The sequence below is a fragment of the Tursiops truncatus genome, chromosome 12 (assembly GCF_011762595.2).
Source record: "Tursiops truncatus isolate mTurTru1 chromosome 12, mTurTru1.mat.Y, whole genome shotgun sequence".
In the NCBI taxonomy this organism is placed as follows: Eukaryota; Metazoa; Chordata; class Mammalia; order Artiodactyla; family Delphinidae; genus Tursiops; species Tursiops truncatus.
In genome coordinates, this window is record NC_047045.1 from 14,332,531 (window position 1) to 14,351,155 (window position 18,625).

The 18,625-nt window shown below is 33.8% G+C and overlaps 1 protein-coding gene across 3 annotated transcripts in view; it reads right to left on the reverse strand.

Annotated features, from left to right (window-relative positions):
* The window catches only part of PHIP (PHIP subunit of CUL4-Ring ligase complex), a 127,099-nt gene that overhangs the window by 22,025 nt on the left and 86,449 nt on the right, over positions 1 to 18,625 (reverse strand). For all 3 annotated transcript variants that reach the window (XM_019929328.3, XM_019929326.3, XM_019929325.3), the window contains exons 22-31: positions 17,978 to 18,054; positions 15,140 to 15,371; positions 10,770 to 10,889; positions 9,206 to 9,313; positions 8,511 to 8,635; positions 8,298 to 8,380; positions 5,249 to 5,360; positions 5,008 to 5,069; positions 2,434 to 2,589; positions 1,256 to 1,376 (exon numbers count right to left, since the gene is read on the reverse strand). In XM_019929328.3, coding sequence (XP_019784887.1) covers positions 1,256 to 1,376; positions 2,434 to 2,589; positions 5,008 to 5,069; positions 5,249 to 5,360; positions 8,298 to 8,380; positions 8,511 to 8,635; positions 9,206 to 9,313; positions 10,770 to 10,889; positions 15,140 to 15,371; positions 17,978 to 18,054 — 1,196 coding nt within the window. The remainder of the gene's footprint in view (positions 1 to 1,255; positions 1,377 to 2,433; positions 2,590 to 5,007; positions 5,070 to 5,248; positions 5,361 to 8,297; positions 8,381 to 8,510; positions 8,636 to 9,205; positions 9,314 to 10,769; positions 10,890 to 15,139; positions 15,372 to 17,977; positions 18,055 to 18,625) is intronic.

The window sequence follows — 18,625 nt, forward strand, 5'->3', positions numbered from 1 at the left end:
TTTTGGTTTTTACAACTAGGGGCTGCTATTGGCACTTAAGGGTAGAGGCAAAGGATAGCCCCTCATAATGAAGAATTTTCCAGCCCTAAATGTCCGTAATGCTTTTGTTGAGAAACACTACCTTAGTCAGTAAGGAATAACAAATGGTGTTTTCAGCACCAGGCACACACAGTATCAAATTAGAATTACAATCTAAGTATTAAAAAGAACTAAAGGCACATTTTACACAGAAAAATATGAATACAAAATATGATTAAAAACTTCCCTAAGGGGCTTCCCTGGTGGCGCAGTGGTTAAGAGTCTGCCTGCCGATGCAGGGGACACGGGTTCGTGCCCCGGTCCGGGAAGGTCCCACATGCTGCGGAGCGGCTGGGCCTGTGAGCCATGGCCGCTGAGCCTGCGCGTCCGGAGCACAGGCTCCGCAACGGGAGAGGCCACAACAGTGAGAGGCCCGTGTACCGCAAACAAACAAACAAACAAACAAAAGCTTCCCTAAGTTAAAATAAATAGTAATGTAAAGAACTGCAGTACTATAAAACTGATCACAAAAATAAAGTTTTAATGCAATTATTATTTAAGTTAAAATGTTGGCCTGCTAATAAGCAAAAGTCATAAGAAATGTGAAAGCTAAAAGTCTGATTTCATTACGTGAAAACAATGGACTTAACCTCACTTTTTGATAAGACATTTTAGGCAATAAACCTACAAAGCCTGCCCAACATTAGAACTCAATGTTTACAAAAATTGTTAACCAGCATACGCAAATTAACTGAAATTGCATCTTTATAAAACTCTAGTTATATTTCAAACTAAGCTACAACTATAAAAAGTACCCAAAATTTTCTTAATTTCATTCTTCAGAAGTATTCATAAGCTAAATAAATAAGAGAACACACAATTTTTAATATTATTCTATGAAAAAATCCATGAACAAATATTTCAATGGGATATCTAGGAGAAAATAAAATATGTTGGATTGTTTCATAAAATATAATACAAAGACAGTGACCATCAATTCATATTTGTCTCTAAGTGTGGTCTATAGACCAGCAGCACCAGCATCACTGGGAACTTGTGAGAAACGCAATCTCAGGTCCTACTCTAAACCTACTACCAGATTCTACATTTTAACAAGATGCCCAAGGTGATTTGCATGCACACTGAAGTTTGAGAAACACGGCTAGAGAGGATCAGTAAAAGGGTGAAAGAATCACTTAGCTTTCTTTTGTTAGTAGCTACAGCAAATGGTTCTAACCTGTAAAACCTGTTTTCCAGTCTTTGTTTAATTGTACTTAAATCCGTTGGATATGCCACTACAGTGCAATACATGGGATAGGCTTGCAGATCCACAGGAGCCACAAATGCTGAAGCAATATCTAAGATAAACAAACAAATACGTTTATAAATTTATTTTTGTATTGCTTAAAATATTTCAAAATTCTGCTTGAATTAAGCCTTAAGTTCTAATCCACATAACCATTAGTCTACCACTATCTTCTGATAGAAAATATATACAGTTTAGCTAACACATAGTCTCACTTTTTATTATGTCTACATTTATACTGCAAAATTCTAGGAGTATTTATTTATGGACTCCTTAGAAGAAAAGAGATGACAGACAATATATAAAACTGACTTATTAAAGAACATCTACATGTATTTCTATAATTAAAACCAGGCCATTCCTGAATCTATGTTATGTGTTTGACAGTAATTGTTTTGACATAATTACTAAAATTACCTAAGATAGTATCTGAGACAATAATTAAGTGTTGCCCATATTTTAAAAGACTTCAGATGAAAATATCATCCAACATGTGTCTCCAATATCTTCAGCTCTTATTCATGTTAATTTCTCCCTTAGACTCTTTAAAGCTCATTCCTTACTGAAAGTCTAGGTTAATACAAACCACCACACTAGTTTAGAGTTATTTTGGGCACCAAAAGTTCAGATAATCATGCTTTGTGGTCATTGTTCTTTTTCTGTTTTTTTTAAATAAAGCAAAGCAGTTCATATACCTTCTCCCTTCCCTTTACAAATATTCTATTGTGTATACGTATATCAAGTTAAGAGGAAAACTGGTACAGTTACCCATATAATTCAGCTTTCAGCCCTCCTCTTTCAAGTCGCATCATGTCAGCGTGAGTATGTGAAGGATTTTAAAATTAGGTTCTGGAGGATCTAGGTTTTTCAACGGTACCCCTGGTGTTTCTGGGGTCCCTTACTCTGAAATTCAGCTAGAGCAACCTCATTTATAACTGTTTTAGATATTTAAGCCCTGCGTAAAATCGCATTGAAAAAAAAATACCAGTTAAAAATGTTTGAAAACAATGACATGGTATTATGGAAAAAAGTTTTGCTTGAATAATAGTATTTTTCCTTTGCTTTCTGGCAACATCTTCTATCTATATTCATGTGTTACTATTATTTACCTAGTGTCATCAACTGGTTTATTCCTGTAACAATTCTTTCACATTCTTCATCCCTGGGATTGGAACCCCATTCACCATCAAGAGGCTTATAAATCAATGATCTGCATTCAACATCAGTTAAAGGAACACTGGTACCTAGTTCTTCAGGAAATACAGCTGAAATACAAAGAAAGAAAACAGATTTAGTGAAAATATGTGGTAATTTACTAATATTTAGGTTACCTTTAGAAATCAGAGTTAATATTGTTATAAAGTATAATTTTGTAAATGGTAAGTATATTCTTTATTTTCATTAAAGGAAAGTATGTTTCAAGGGTCAATAAAATTTATTCTTTAAAACATTAATTTCATAATTCTCTAGATAAGCATATAATTACTTCTCCAAAATTATACCTGACAACTTGCTCTATTATCAGTTACAGGTGAAGGAGAAAGTATTCCTATAAAATGATGCAAATTTAAAAGTTTTCTGAATCATTTCATAATGTATAATCTCCATGTTTACTTTGATAAAACACACAGGTGAAACTGAGCAAAAGTGGTATTCTTTCAGAAATGCTTCAATCAAAGGCTCAGTTTTTTAAAATGTGGGAACAGAGAGAATTATGAATACTGACAGATGATTCTTACACTTTTTGCTCTTAAATGATGAAGGTATGCTTTCTGCATGCCTGAATCTTTAACAGAATCATTAGGGGGTCGTGGTGACATAAAATCTACAAATCTGTCAAGCAATTTTTTCTTTGAACTAGACTTCATGAGAGAAACATTTTGAAATATGCTATTATTTGTTTACAAAATTTCTCCTCCTCCCAAAATGTAATTAAACTCTATAAGTGCCTATGTACGTGTATCCAAATAGAACAAAAACAACAAAAATCACCCCCTCCACATAGCAATATATTCAGGTAGGAGACAAGTAGTATATTACTGTCACTAATTCATTTCAAGAAATACCCCAGGCATTACAACATCGATTAGCTTCATTTCTCTCATATTCACAATAGTCTGATGTGACTTCAAATTCAAACCTTCACAAAGGAGAGAACTAAAACCAGAAGAAAAGCCATGTAACACATTTACAAGTTGATTAAGATATTTTAAACAGCTCTAATTTAGCAATGAGATGAAAAAGACATTATTGGTATTGGTATCGCAAAGTGATAATTTCTAGAAAGTACTAGTTTTGAACAAAATCAGCATGACCATTTTCTCATTTCTAAGATTTACCAGATTGGGCTTAGTTTTCCCACATTGTCTTTTCTCTGCTTTTTTAGAATACAATAACTAGTGAGGAACTCCATTTATAAATGACTATTTCTACTATGTTACAAGTCAGGCTTTTTTTCTTTTTGTTTTTTAAAATCTTTATTCTTACATGATAGTAAAAGTAACATACTATTAAAAAAATCAAACAATACAGAATAATGTAAAAGATAATTTGTGGAAGTCCTCATATCCCCACGCTTTATAAATGACCATTATTAATAATCTGGTATATATCCTTTTAAACCTTTTTAGGCATATACAATTGTGTGTGTTGTATTTTTTTAAAACTGAAACAAACATGGACAATGAAATAGAAAGAAAATGCAATCTCCAGGCTTCAGCCACATTGGTCTTTTCTCAGTTCCAGGAAGATGTCATATTCACTGCCTAAGGCTAACTCCCAAATCCTAAGGCAATGCATCAGGCCATATGCAAGATGATGGTTATTATTATTAATTATAATTACCTACTCACTGAACCCTTACATGTGTCAGGCTCTATAATAAGTACTTTACACATATGATATCATTTAATCCTAATAGCAGCCCTATAAGGAAAGTATTAGTTTACATAGTTTCAAAAGCTGAATCCTAAGAATCTGGAGTTTTGAGATTTAAAGGAACTTGTCAAGATGGCATAGATAAAAGACAGCAGAGCTAGGATAGGAATCTAAGTCTTACTCAAAAGCGTGAACTTTAAGTATTACACTGTATTCTATGTATTCTGCTTGGAGTTACAAAAATATCTTTGATCCCAAGTGCTCATCTTCTAGAACAGCGGTCCCCAAACTTTTCGGCACCAGGGACCAGTTTCATAGAAGACAATTTTTCCACGGATGGGAGGTGGGGTTGGGGGGTTGGGGGGGGACTGGGATATGGCTCAGGCAGTGATGCGAGCGATGGGGAGCGGCAGATTAAGCTTTGGGCCTCGCCTGCCACTCACCTCCTGCTGTGCGGCCCGGTTCCTAACAGGCCACGGACCAGTAGCGGTCCGCTGCCCGGGGGTTGGGGACCCCTGTTCTAGAGTGAATAATAATTAACAAATCAGTATCATATTTTGCTGTAATTATTTTCAACCTTCCCTGTTAAATTACAAATTCCAAGTGGGCAAGGATTATGTCTAATTTTTTCACTGTTATGCCTCCCCTACCTCCAGGGTCAATAATAGGTAATAAATATTTGTGGAATGAATACTTTCTACTTGGTCTTCATTAAGAACTCTTTGTAGTTGCAAGTTAGCAAATCAGATTTTTATTTAAGAAACTAATTCCATAATACAGATGCAAAAAGCTTAACATACACTTACCATTGTTAGGTATAAGCTCCATATCCCAAGGACTCATCTTTTCTGTATCTCCATTGTCCCAGCTTAAAGGAAGGAAAACCTTTATATTAAAAAATCTAAATATTGCATTGCAATTTTAATAAAATCACCTTGTAAAAGTAATTACTTCAGTGTTTAAAAGTAGTATCTTTATCATTTTATTAATAGGCGGGGAAAACATTCAAAACAAGTTAGGCTGAACAAAAATACAATACTTCCTTACCAAACATTATAACACTGAAACAAACTATCAGGGTACTCAGGCTGAAGAGGTTCCTGGCTTTCAATTGTTCCAAACCACCAGGCATCATCTATGACTGATCTGAAACGGTCACCTGGACAAGAATAAAAGCCATCTCATTACTCTGAAGTGAAACACTGTTGTTGTTACTCCTCTTTCCTTTAAGATACTTAAATTGCCTGTATGATTTTAAAAGACCTACGAAAAATGACCTACACACTCCAAAATAAATAAGTAAATATATAAAATCAGCAATACTGAGGGAAAAAGTTATTTAATAAGCACACCTGAAGTGTGACTGACTTTTCAGCACCATTTTTTACATTTTATTATGGTAAGGAGAAATTCACTCTTATCTTAAACATTTTTACCAATCTAGCACATCATTAGGACTATGCACAAATTTTTCATTCAAATAAAACCACAGATAATTTCTTCCCCCCAAATATTTATAGTCTATCTTGAATTCTTACTTTCTGTAGGGAAGTTCCTCTAACCAACAATTAAGAGTCCAGCCTAAAAACAAACCAAACAACAACAATCCAACCTGCTTTCCTTTGACTCAATCACCCTTAAGTTACTAACACTTATCTGTACACTCACTTTCCCTTTCCTATAGAAACAAATAAAAAAGAAACGAAAACAACTAATCTTTGTAATAGTTTTGATCCAAGACTGGTTGAATCTGTGGAGGCAGAACCCATGGATACGGAGGGCCAACTATATAGCATAAAATGTATTTAAAAAAAGAAAAGAAATTTAATGACAGAAAGCTGGAGTCGGGCTAAATTAACAGAACACAACTGCATGTTGTTGAGTTATATATATGTGTATATATATACTCCGAGTGGGTATGCACTGGGATCAAATTTAGATTCAAATTCAAGCATTCTAACGGCCAATGTTAAGAGGGAAACATGATCTATTACTAGACTAAGAGTAATTGCTCCTCAGATGCATATTAGTGACACTACCCTTAGTGAGAAGCTAATACATAATTTAATAAACAGCATTACTGACACCTCCGACACCTTACAGTAAACATAATAATGAGTTTCATGAAGCTATTTCTTACAATCCTATTGTACCTAGACTGATGACAGTACGCTGAAGAGGAAGAACTGGATAATGTGTGCCTGACCACAATGAACGATACTGCAGGCTAATGACAATAAAGTTAAGCAAGGAATAGAGTCTACCAGAGCAAGCCTTAAACATACCTGAGGACAAGCTGAAGTAATTATTATTGATGTAATTTTAAATGGCAGTTGGTAGATACATGTAAATATCTTCAGAAATAGAAGACTAACTAGTATTAACTTTAGAAGAAATAGTAATCTATAAATTTAGGGGAGAAAAATGATAAGATCCAAATGATAACATTCTGATGTACATCCATTTGAAATATCTCTCTGATTTGTCCAATACTTGCCGTATTTCTTTGCTTAGATTGTCAGTGCATTTCTAGAATGTTCTCCTGGACTCTGACTGCTAATATTTGTATTGGCGGATGCGTGTCCTCAAAAATAACAGATGAAATTGATCTTATCAACTAACACATGTAAATAATTTAAAAAATCATATGTACCAAAGGCTTACATCTAAAACCAAGAAGAACTTTTAACTCTTTCTTCTTGAATTTACTTACGGTTTTCTAAATACTGAGTATATAGCTATTTCTTCACTCATCAATTTTAGACATTAAGTATTGGTCTCTCTCCATATAATTGTATATAAAGGGTATGTGCATTTAATTTAATTTAATTTAATTCAGTTTTCCTCTGTCATGACTACACTGTATAAATATTGTTTGCTAATGAGCCAAATAGCACACAATTCCTTTCCTATATAATTTTGTATAACTGCTTCATTTTCTTATGGTTGCTTTTCTCTGAATTTATGATTATGTCTTCCCACATTCTCTAATAGCTCAAACTATAAAACACTCTTCAATATATAATTTCCCACAAAGTCAAACATCTTATACAATTTATCCAATTTCACTTTTTTTTCCCTGATGATTTCACTCTTAGAGGACAATGTTTTCTGGACTGTTTGTTTTACAGACTTGCTAAACAGATGCTATCCTGAGACTTCTGTTGACTGTTATTTGGGAATTCCTTTTGTTGCTTTCCTGTTCTGAATTTCCTGTCTCCTGCAGAGATTCCGTGTCTTTTTCTTTTCTCCCTTATTTGATGGAACACATCTTTCAAAGCTTCCAGAGAAACGGTACATGCGATGTAAATTTTTTTCTGTAACTTGCATGTCCCTAATTTTAATGACTTGCATTTCCATAATTTTTCTTTTTACAGCACACATGTAAATCTCTACGTTTACCAAGACCAAACAAGAGACAACAAATCACCACACAAAGGCCTTCCAATGGCACTGGAAGAGGGATGAAATGCCACGTCAACTGATGTGCTTTTTCAAGCCAAATAAGCCATAGGGGCACCAGAGTCTACTCCAAGATGACACAGTGGTCCTGTCTGAAATTTTTAAAAGGAATACTCTAGAAAATAGCACATCCATCTGAACATAAATTAATGCACCTTAAATGCCTGGAGACTTCTAAGGATTTTAGAAGTTTTTCTGAGTCTTGATTACAATATTAGCTTTAATTTTAACAGAGTTAACCAATAAAAGAAAAATGTCAGTTCAGTTTTAGTCCCAGTCCAAATTATTAAACATTTTGAACTGGAAGACTACTTTTGCTTCAAGTTTGAATTCTGTCATTAATTCCTTTGGATAAGAATTTAATTCAGCACATAAAACAGCAGAAGGAATAGCTATAAACAATCTTATACATAGTTAAGAAATATAAGAGAGAAAATGTCTGGAATTTCAGCATCACCTAAATTAGAAGTATTTTCATTCTTAAAAATAAATAAATTCCTGACACAATATCTTACTTTCTTATTAACATCCCTGCAAATGGCAATATTTCTGATTATCTTTACCTAAATTATGAAAAATAGTAAGTCACTTATTAGATAAAGCAAACATTACAGCTTCTAAATAAATTACCCACCTATATTCCACCGCCTATATTTTGCATCATCAAATTGTTGTCTCAAGACTAGGAAATCTATAACATCAGGCATATCATGGTACCTAAGTACAAACAGAAACACACTGATTAGGTCATATACTTACAAATATCTAAAAGGCATTCAAATTTATCTGGATTTTGAAAAATAATCTACAATACTAAGAAACTATTGCCTCTTTCAACAGTCCTTACTTCATGGTAAATGATCCACCGGTCAGTTTACCAGTATCAGGATCCAGAAAAGCAAGTTTAAGGCAGCAAAGGGTAGGCAATCCCACTTCATACTTTATGCCAACTATTTTCATCAGTTCTTGTTCCTGAGGAAGATACAGAAAATAAGAAACCATCTTCACAAAATAAACTGCTAAACATAATAAAAAAAGTTATCCATTTTAATATTGATCTAGGTGATTACTCTGTATGTATATGTAAAAATCCACTGAGCTGTGTACTTATCGGTGTACTTTATAGTATGCAAGTTATATGTCAATTTAAAAAAGAGAAAACAAAAGAAAGAGAAAAAAGAAAAAGGAAAACTTTATCGAAATAAGAGTTTTCTAACACAGTTCCAAGGACATGGAAATAATTTTAAACTACTGCTGATAAACCCAGAAATACTTCCAAATTTACAAAGATGAAGTTTGCCTTAGATGTTAATGTTGTCCAGTTCTCACCATAATTACATTTTATTCCCAATTTATAAACTACTGGAATATGTAAATTCAATCTTATGTTTCTTTAGAAATTAAACACCTTCTACTCCCCAGATTGTTCCAATTAGAAAAGGTATCTTCATGATACAGTTTCTTATAGTGAAAATAGTAACACTCAATACAATTTCCTCTATAATCGCATCTTTTTGGACTATTAAATTATAAACACCATACCCGTAGTTCCATTTTATGCCATGGCTGTTTTTTGGGATTGATACTATAAATTTTATTTTTCCGGGCCATTTCAACATACGCTTCATGTCCTTGTCGGAAATAATAAACCTAAAAAGTAAATAAAATCACAATTTTAAAACTTGTATGTGTTTCCTTTGACGCAAGATGCACGGTATCAGCTGAAACTGCAGAGGGAATTTAATGTCCCTTAAACTAAAAAAAATTCTAGTATTTTGATTTTTTTTTTCCCTTCTTTTCCTCAAGCTGTCCTACTGTCACTTAATCATAACCATAGTGTTCTAAATAACATTAAGAGGTTAGGATAAGCAGTTATTTTTTGGCTTTTTGGTTTCACCATTTTATTTTTGGATTCAAAATAAGTTAATTTATGTTGCATAATAAAGTCAGTTGTAACTAGGGGTCATGTTTAGTTGATTATTCACCTACTTTTATAGCAAGCAGTTTGTACAAATGCAGGAAACTTTAAAATGAAAAATATATTTTCATATATATTTTCACATATATTTTGTCATTATAAAGAGAGCAAGGCATATATTTATCCTCATTTATGGAGGTCAAATTTAAGTGACTCCTGACTACCACGCTGGAGAACCGGTATGTGAATACAGCAGTCTGACCCCAAGTGTTCTTCCCATGACACTTCCCACGATAAATAGTTGAGCTTGTTAAAAAATGCTGCTGGAATTTCAAAAAATGCTATTAAGTTCTTAGCAATATTTTGCGATACCCATTAGCTTATACACATTCATTCTATTCATTAATATCATTATTGCTCCAGCTGCCTGGAACTTTAGAGTTACTTATTACTCTTGCATTAAAAAGGTTTTGTTTTCCTTTTTTTTTAAAACTGTCAACTGCCACCTGTCACTTTCTACTGTTAGTGTGCTCTGCTAAAGAAGCCTCTATTTTAACTCCTAACTTATTACTATGAATCTACTGAACACCAGATAACCCTGCCTCTTAACATTTACGCATAAAACAAGGAGACATGAACTCCTGAGTGGAAAAGTTTGGTCTAATCTTACATTTTCATTTCAAATTCACAAGAACATAGTCCAAAATGATGGCCAACCACCATATTTTCTTAAAAATGAAATGATATTTCGAATATAATAGATTTTAAGATCTAAGGAACATATTATGAACATTATAGTTATTTAAATAAAATACTTCTATGAAATAAAATTAAAAATAAAAGGCTGAATTTTGTTTTTCCTTTACCATATAAATATATTTTAGGAAAAAGAAAACTGGCCATAAAATCCTCTTATTAAAAAATATGTATTAGCTTTTAAAATGTCAACGAAACCTCTATTCTCTTACAATATTTAATTTGCTATTGCTATTTTTACAGTAGCCTCAAAAAAGATTATCAGTAAAGCTTTCCTCCTAATTTTCCTTTTTCCATATACAGCTACAAATATGTAAAATGAGATACTTTATAAAACTGCTGCAATTTTCTGGAGTTCTGTTTCAAGAGCTATAAAAAGTATTTAAAGTTACTTGAATGAAACAAAGGTATTTTTTAAAAGCTAAAAAATACCTCATCACCCATTTGTGGCACAAATGGACATCTTCGGGGGAGAGTATCTGTAATCCATGTTGAAGGTAACCATTCTTCTAATGTCAAACCATTTTCCGTTAGTTCTCCCACAGCCAATCTCTAAGTGTAAAACAATATAAAGTAATATTATCATGAAAGCATTAATCTATCAATCTGCCCTTTAAAATAACTACAAAGGTAGTTTGAAAAATAAAAGGGGAAGGGATCTTTGTACAAAAATGTGTATTAAGTATTAAAAAGCTTACTCTGGGAAGATGGCAGCAGTGGCAGTATAGTTATATTCGATTTCTCCAAATCACTCCATAAAAAAAGAACTAGATAAACCAAAGCTCTACAGACAATATTCAAAACAAAACTAGGTGACAAGATATTCCCATAAACACCAAAGTATAAGCTCTGTCTCCTTTCTTTCCTCTCAAAATTCTAGCAGTTTCATCAACACTCCATGTAACAGACTGAAGCATATTCGATATTTTATTTTAAAAAATCCTAGTCATAAGCGTGTTAGTAAGAACTAACTAAGATATTCTCATATGGGCTGAGCAGTGCCAAGATACAGAAGGCTAACTGCTTCCATGGGCTGGGCATTATACTTCCCCATAGCCCAAGAACATTCCTTTACTCCTTTTAAAGTAGCCATTTCACACACAAGGTTCTAAAAAAAATTTTTTTTCAGATTTTTTTTTTTTTTCAAACAGAATGCTGTCAAGCCAGGTTTCTTACTTTTGTGAATAGGCCTTTGCGAAAAATTTAAAATTTTCCGGTCACCTACAGGTGGCCATCATAGCCTGGATATTGTTACCTTAGACTTTGGAAAAATGGACTTTGAGCTGAAACCTAACATATGTAAGTAGAGACAGAAACTTCATGCAGCTGATTAAAAATGTTTTGGTTCAGTGTTTGTAAACTAAGATTTCTAAATTTTATTCTCTTGCGTTTGTTTAAAAAAAAAAAAGGTGGTTATAAGGTAGTTATCACTGTGAGTTAATGAAAGTTCATGAAAAGGAAAAAGGTCATAATGGGTGTCGAGAACACCATCTGCAGCAGGTATGCTATAGTTGCTACTTAATACTCATTTTCCTATTAACTCTCCTTCCTATTAACCACCTTTGTATTTCTCAGTTAAGCACATCAGGAGAACTCTCTCTGGAGAGTAAGGGAGGAGTAAAGGACTTTGGCATTTACTATACGTGAGATGGATCCATTGGAGAATTTTAGGCAGAAGAGTGATAGGATCTGACATATTTTAAAAGGATCACTCTGGATGCATCACAGCAGGCATCTGCAAATTATGGCCCATGGTCCAAGTCCAGCCCACTATCTTCTTTTATAAATCAAATTTTACTAGAACAAAGCCATACCCATTCGTTTATGTATTGTCTGGGGCTGCTTTTAGGCTACAATGGTGGAGTAGCTGGCCCTCTACAGAAAAAGTTTGTTGATCCCTGCTTTAGAAAACAGAGGCTAGGGGGATGAGGGAAGAGAGATGGAAAGCTACTGCAGTAATACAAGTGAGAGTTCACGGTAGCTGACACTAGCATGATAGCAAAAGTGGTGAAAACAGTCAAGTGCTGAATGTATTTAGAAGACAGAGCCATGATAATAATTCCCTGATGGACTGAATGTGGAATGAGAGAAAAAGGAGAATTACAGGGTTTTGGTGTAAACAACTGGAGTTGTCACTGCTGAGATGAGGAAGGCTGAAGTGCAGCATGTTAGAGGGGAAAGCTTAGAAAATAAATTTTGCTATGTGTTAGATTTGAGATGTTAAGCCACATGACATGTGAACAGTTATTTTATCTACATGTAGTTACTGAGTAGCCACTACTGTTATGCACTGAGCACATCACAGAGTGAGATCCACAGATCATATCAGTCTTACATATGATGAGGTGTTCAGTTAAAGTGCTTGAAAAAGGTTTCCTTTGACTTAGTAAAAAAGGAAAAAAGGTAGGAAAAGTCTAAAAATTACTTATTCCAGCCTCAATATGAACTATTAATACACTAAGGCAAGCATTTCTTCCCAGAATGTCGATTAGGATAGCTAACAACTCTTACCTGAAGCCAGGTAAGTTGGATATTAAATAGAAGTAATCATATTTATAACTGTAAGACTGTGGCATAGACAAGAATCATTATGATAAACATTATGACAATTCCTCAACAATTCTTGGGGGACCTAGAAGTTTGGTTAAAGTAGATTTCTGTCAGTTAGTACTTACAACCACTTAGGGGATAAAATGCATTGACATGTCTCTAAATTTCCAGCCTCATGAATTGCGATTTCTTTAATTTTGGAGATACAGGTAACTGATTTATTTCCTTTCTATCCATGGATATTCTTCTAGGCCCATCTAAAATCTTATTTCTTCTGGAAAGCTTATGTGAAACTCTAAGATAAGATGGCCCCATTTGGTTTCTGAGTTATTATCTATAAAATTACTTTGCCAATCAAACATATTTTATCATGTGATATTTATTCCATTTTTTGGGGGGGGCGGGATTCAAATAACTTGTTAGTCACACATTGTTTCTGGAGCAAGTACTACGTCTTACACTTCTTTTTATCCACTGTATTGCTTTATAAACTGCAGGCACTAGATAAAAATTCATCGCTCTGATTTCCAGAGTTCCTAACAGCATAAGGGATATATGTCAGATAATATCTGAGATAACTTTACTGTATCTCTCGAGAATTCTATTTTTTAATAAGCATTTTCTATATTTGCCTAACTGGGTTGTTTCTTCTTCTTTTTTGCTTAATTCAAACAATCATATGGAAAATATTTTCATTTTTTTCATAGACGCAATAAATATCAACTAATTAATGATGTCTCAGTTACTTTTCAGCCCTACAACTCTATGCGTAAGAAGGGAAGTATTGTGTTTACTTGAGATAAGACGACTAAGGAATAAGAACAATTCTATCTACTGTTAGATTCACTGATAGGCTGACAACAAACCATGTGAACAAAAACCAAATTACAGGGAGTAGCCTGTAACATCCTAACCTTATGCTTTTTAAAATCTGTCCCACATAAGTTTAGTGGCAGACAGACCCTGGGGTAATACTTTAAGCAAAACAGTGAAATGAAAATATGCCAAACAGTAACAGTGGATCCAAATGTAGCATGTGTGAAGGAGCCTGAGGTATTAGTTTATGGATAATCATCAAATAAAAGGGGACCAGGTGAAGTAAACTGCACTCCTGGGATAAAAGAATTACGTGAGGCAGCACTGCAAACCTCAAAAGTTCATCAAAACTGTCTTGAGATGAAAAAAAAGTTTACCTCATTAGCCAGATACATGACTAAATCGGTTTTACCTGTCTACTATGTAAAGTAATAGGTCAGACTACATTTATCATCACTGACAAGGAAGAAGAGAAATATTGTGGCTAATGTGTGGTACTCTCTTTGGTAAATATCCCCTAGACAAAGGCAAAGGAGGTGACAAAAAGGATAGTAGGCTGAGGAATGCAGATTAAAGTAATCCATAATTATAAAGCTGAAACAAACAAGTGCTCAATGGATGCAGATAAAATAAACACTTAAGACAGAAGTAGTCCTAAAATTTTTCAAAGCTCTCTAAAGATAAAGACCCTACTGTCTCCCTAGTATAGTATTTAATTCTACAGATAACAACTTCTATTTGATTCTAAAAATGGCAGAGGTTTTAAAAAAATCTCCATTTGTTTAACCAAATGTGCCTCGAATTTATAATCTTCTGGGGAATACAAAACGTGTCCCTTGTATTTCATTTACTTTAGAGCAAAATTTAAAAAGTTCTTGTTTTTAAAGAATTCCGACTCCGTAACAGCTAACAGATATTATTCGCATAACATTCATCTCTTGCTTTTTCTGATCTGTCTCAAAGTATCCAGACTAAAGACGTAGTAATCAAACCAGTACTACTGACCTAAGGACTAGTGATGGCTCACATGCTCTGTAAATTAATGAAGGCTTGTTACCACAGCAGTATGCAGTAACAGTTAGTAAGGATGGTTGAAAAGTAAAGGCAATTAAAAGACTAATAAACTGTGTGTTTTGTAGCATTATTTTTTTTACATAAACAAATCCCACTGAAGTCTCAAGAAAAATATCTGCTCATGTTATACGATTAAGTGCTCAATATTTACAATATGGTAATTCTACAAGTAAATACTCTCACATGCTAAACATTTAAAAACTTGAGGAAACTAAAGAGATCTTAATATATTTTATTTTACTACTGCGTACTTCTGAGTTTTTTCTATTGCTCTTACACCTGAAAAATGTTTATGTTCATCAGCTGCACTTTTAAAATGCGTGCTTTGTTTTTATAGAAAACATATATATATATAAATCAACCTTTTGTTTTCTTTCTTTGGGCTTCTTTTTCTTTGGTGATACTGGTCCATCTTTTTCTTCATTTACTTTCTTTCTTTCCTTTTTAATCTGTTTTTGCTTCTGTTTTTCAGATTCTTCTTCTTCATCTGAACTGCTTTCTGCTTTCTTGGTTTTATGCTTAGGAATTTTCTTTGGTGGCTGCAGATTAATTCCTGCATCTGCTGTCCAGTCAGAATAATCACTGGAGTAGTCACTAGAAGGAAAGAAAAGATTTAAAAAATACACAGACAAGATACACTTTTAAGACTTTGTTGTATGAAAACGTAAAGAAAGATCATCATAAAAAGTAATGACAGAACAGTACATACTAAATGAACTAAAAATATTTCCTAACTTTCAACTCATCTTCTAAATAGTTTCTTAGAAGTCTGTAGGCTTAATTTACTTAAGTATCTCCAAAAATTTTTAAGATAAATAAGGTCGTAGTGCTAGTTAAACAATGAACTTAAGTACCTTCTATGATTTTAGCAAACATACAGATTTCTGAGTGCTGCACGTGTTCAAAATATTGTGGAGTATACAAAAATGAGGAGCACAGCATCACTTTCCTCAATTCTAGCAACAACAGAAAGATAGCCCTAGATAGCACAGGAGGTACTGTCACTGAGGAAGAAGCATAGGGATTCCTTTTTGAGGGGAGGTGGGCCCCCTGACACGGGAACGCCCATGGTAGAGCCCTGATGCCTTCATGGTAGCTAGATACCGAACTGACAGGGCCAGAAGTCCTCCTACCCAGCGGGAAGACTGATCCTGCCAACTTCGCACGGCATCTCCAGTGTACACCCTAAGTGTATCTTATGCCTCAAAGCAAAGTAAGATTCAGAAAAATACAGGCCTAATATTTTATGTATCACTACCAATCGTGTTTGCCATTGGCTGTATCTCACTGGAAACTCAAGCTTTCTTTTCAGTTCACCTTCAACAGACCTAAGTTTTACTAAACTGATGTTGCAAAAATAAAGAATCCAATTATGTTATCTTCTGTTTTAATTTTAGTACATGAGAATATTTCATTACTTGATTTTATAGTTTTATAAATATAATTACCTTAATGGAATCTAAATTATACTGTGTTAAAATCAATAATCAGGTTGCCTAGATTTACTGATGTATATCCTCACTCCTCTAAACATATTGCTGATAACACTGAAGGCATATTTTTCTGGAGTTTTATTCTACTACCTTGTCCCTCTGGTCCAAGTGTCCTTTATGGGTAATTTACCCATTATCTCCCTAAGAATAATCATCACAGATAAGAATCAAATAATTAAGGTGTTTTCTAGTATGATTTCATGACTTCATTTTAAAACTTAAAATGATTTTGAAGAACTTAAATAAAAAATATTTCTGACACTACTCTGGATATGTGGGAACACATCTGCAGGGCAAATAGCCACCTAGGCTATCCTCAACTTAGGAGCATTTATTTACTCTAACCCCAGCCATGGTCACTGTAAATGGCACTCGCCAAATACTCACTGTTGTTACTCTCTGGAGCACTCAGCTCTTACAGAAAATCTGCTGCCACCAGCATGGACTACAAACCCCAGAGGTCTATGTACTTTACAACAATTTCGCCAACTGCTGAAGCCAACACTGCTTTTTCAAAACAAGAACCTCTATGTTGTTTCATGGTCTGAGATACAGGCATACCTTGTTTTTACTGTGCTTCATAGACACTGTGTTTTTTACAAATCGAAGGTTTGTGGCAACTCTGTGGCAACAAGTCTATCGGTGCCACTTTCCCAATAGTATTATTTTCAGATTAATGCTGTTTTTAAATGTTTAATTATTTTTTTTAGACGTAATGCCACTGCACACCTAACAGACTACAGTATAGTGTAAACATAACTTTTATATGCACTGGGAAAACAAAAATTCACATGACTTGCTTTACTGCAATATTCTCTTCATTGTGGTGGTCTGGAGTCAAACCTGAGATATCACCAATGTATGCCTATACTCTATTTCCACTGCTGAGCCAAAAGAAAGTGAGCTTTTCTTCTACTGTCTTCTTTCAAATACAGAAAACCACCAGACATAACAATGAACACTTGCATATCATTACTGGGAGCAACTACTGTGGAAATAGGGAAGTCCATGACAAAAAGAGGTAAAGAATTCTTAAATACAGGCTCTTGGTTTCTTTGGCAATGTTAAGAGCTAGTTCTGCCAGGGAATAACTATCAGGGGCTAAACATAATTACCATTCCCAAAGGCTCTACTTCTTGCTACTGAGACCTCGCCAAGGTCAGCCAAGGCCATTAAGCCCTGTAACAATGTGAATCACCAGTAAGTAGAAGGAGCTGAAGGAATTCTCGCTTACGTGATCAAATGGGGTGGGAACAACAGGAATAAGGGAAAGTTTATTCTCATTGCTGGAAGAAAATATTATTAGCATTCAACAAATTCCATTAAAAAAAGTTAACTCTACAAAATCTCATTACTTTCATAATTTAATGCATAAATCTTTCTCAAAGCCAGTAATGAAGCTAGCTTGTGGTTCAGTATTACAAATATAACAGCATTCAGAAGATAAAATATCAACTAAGAAAAAGTTAAAAGCATCATTTTGTAGATCCAGTTACAATATCCAAAAATTTTTTTCTACTAGCGAAAACATGTCAAAGGAAATCTAAATTTTGGACAACTACAAAAAAACTCTGAAGAAAGATCAACTTTAAAACCAAAGGGACTCTGAAATATGTTTCTCATAGAAAAGAATTTAACATTAAGAATCAAGGCAGCTTTCTAAAGAATTTACATTACATTTGGAAGAATAAAAATTCATTAAATTACCTAGAACTGCCATCACTATGCCATGCTCTCTCTTCCTCTTCGGACGTTCCACCACTGACAGCAACAACTTCACCTTCCTAAGAGATAGTTAATACATATTTTATTGTATAGCTTTACAGAATAACATTCTATGATTACAGAAAATATCAGTGATATCTAACAGTATGAATCATATTAGGATATTTATATTAAAACCTGATTTAAGTTAGTTGCAAAACACAGGCCTCATATTTCTATACAAAAATTATTGAATGTATCCAAATATTAAGTGTATCCAAAGATAAAATACTTACTAATACTGGATTCAGAGCAATCTCTTGGGTGGATTAACATTTTTTAAAAAAGCCTCATAACACATCTTCTAGACTGGGTGATACCAAATTAATATTTGATATCAACTTTACTTCTTGGGTTTTTTTTAAAATTTAAGTTTTCTTTTTCTATAGATGCATTGAGAAACTTAAATTCAGGAACTTTTATGTTTTTATTATTATTATTAAAATAGCTTTATCATATAAAAAAAGGATATTCCAACTCAGGTATTATTTTATACAAATGGAGAGGATTAAAAACTACCCAAACACTCTGATTTCTCTTTAGTAAATATTCACTGGTTAACACAGGATACTACCTGTGAAGCCATTTTCT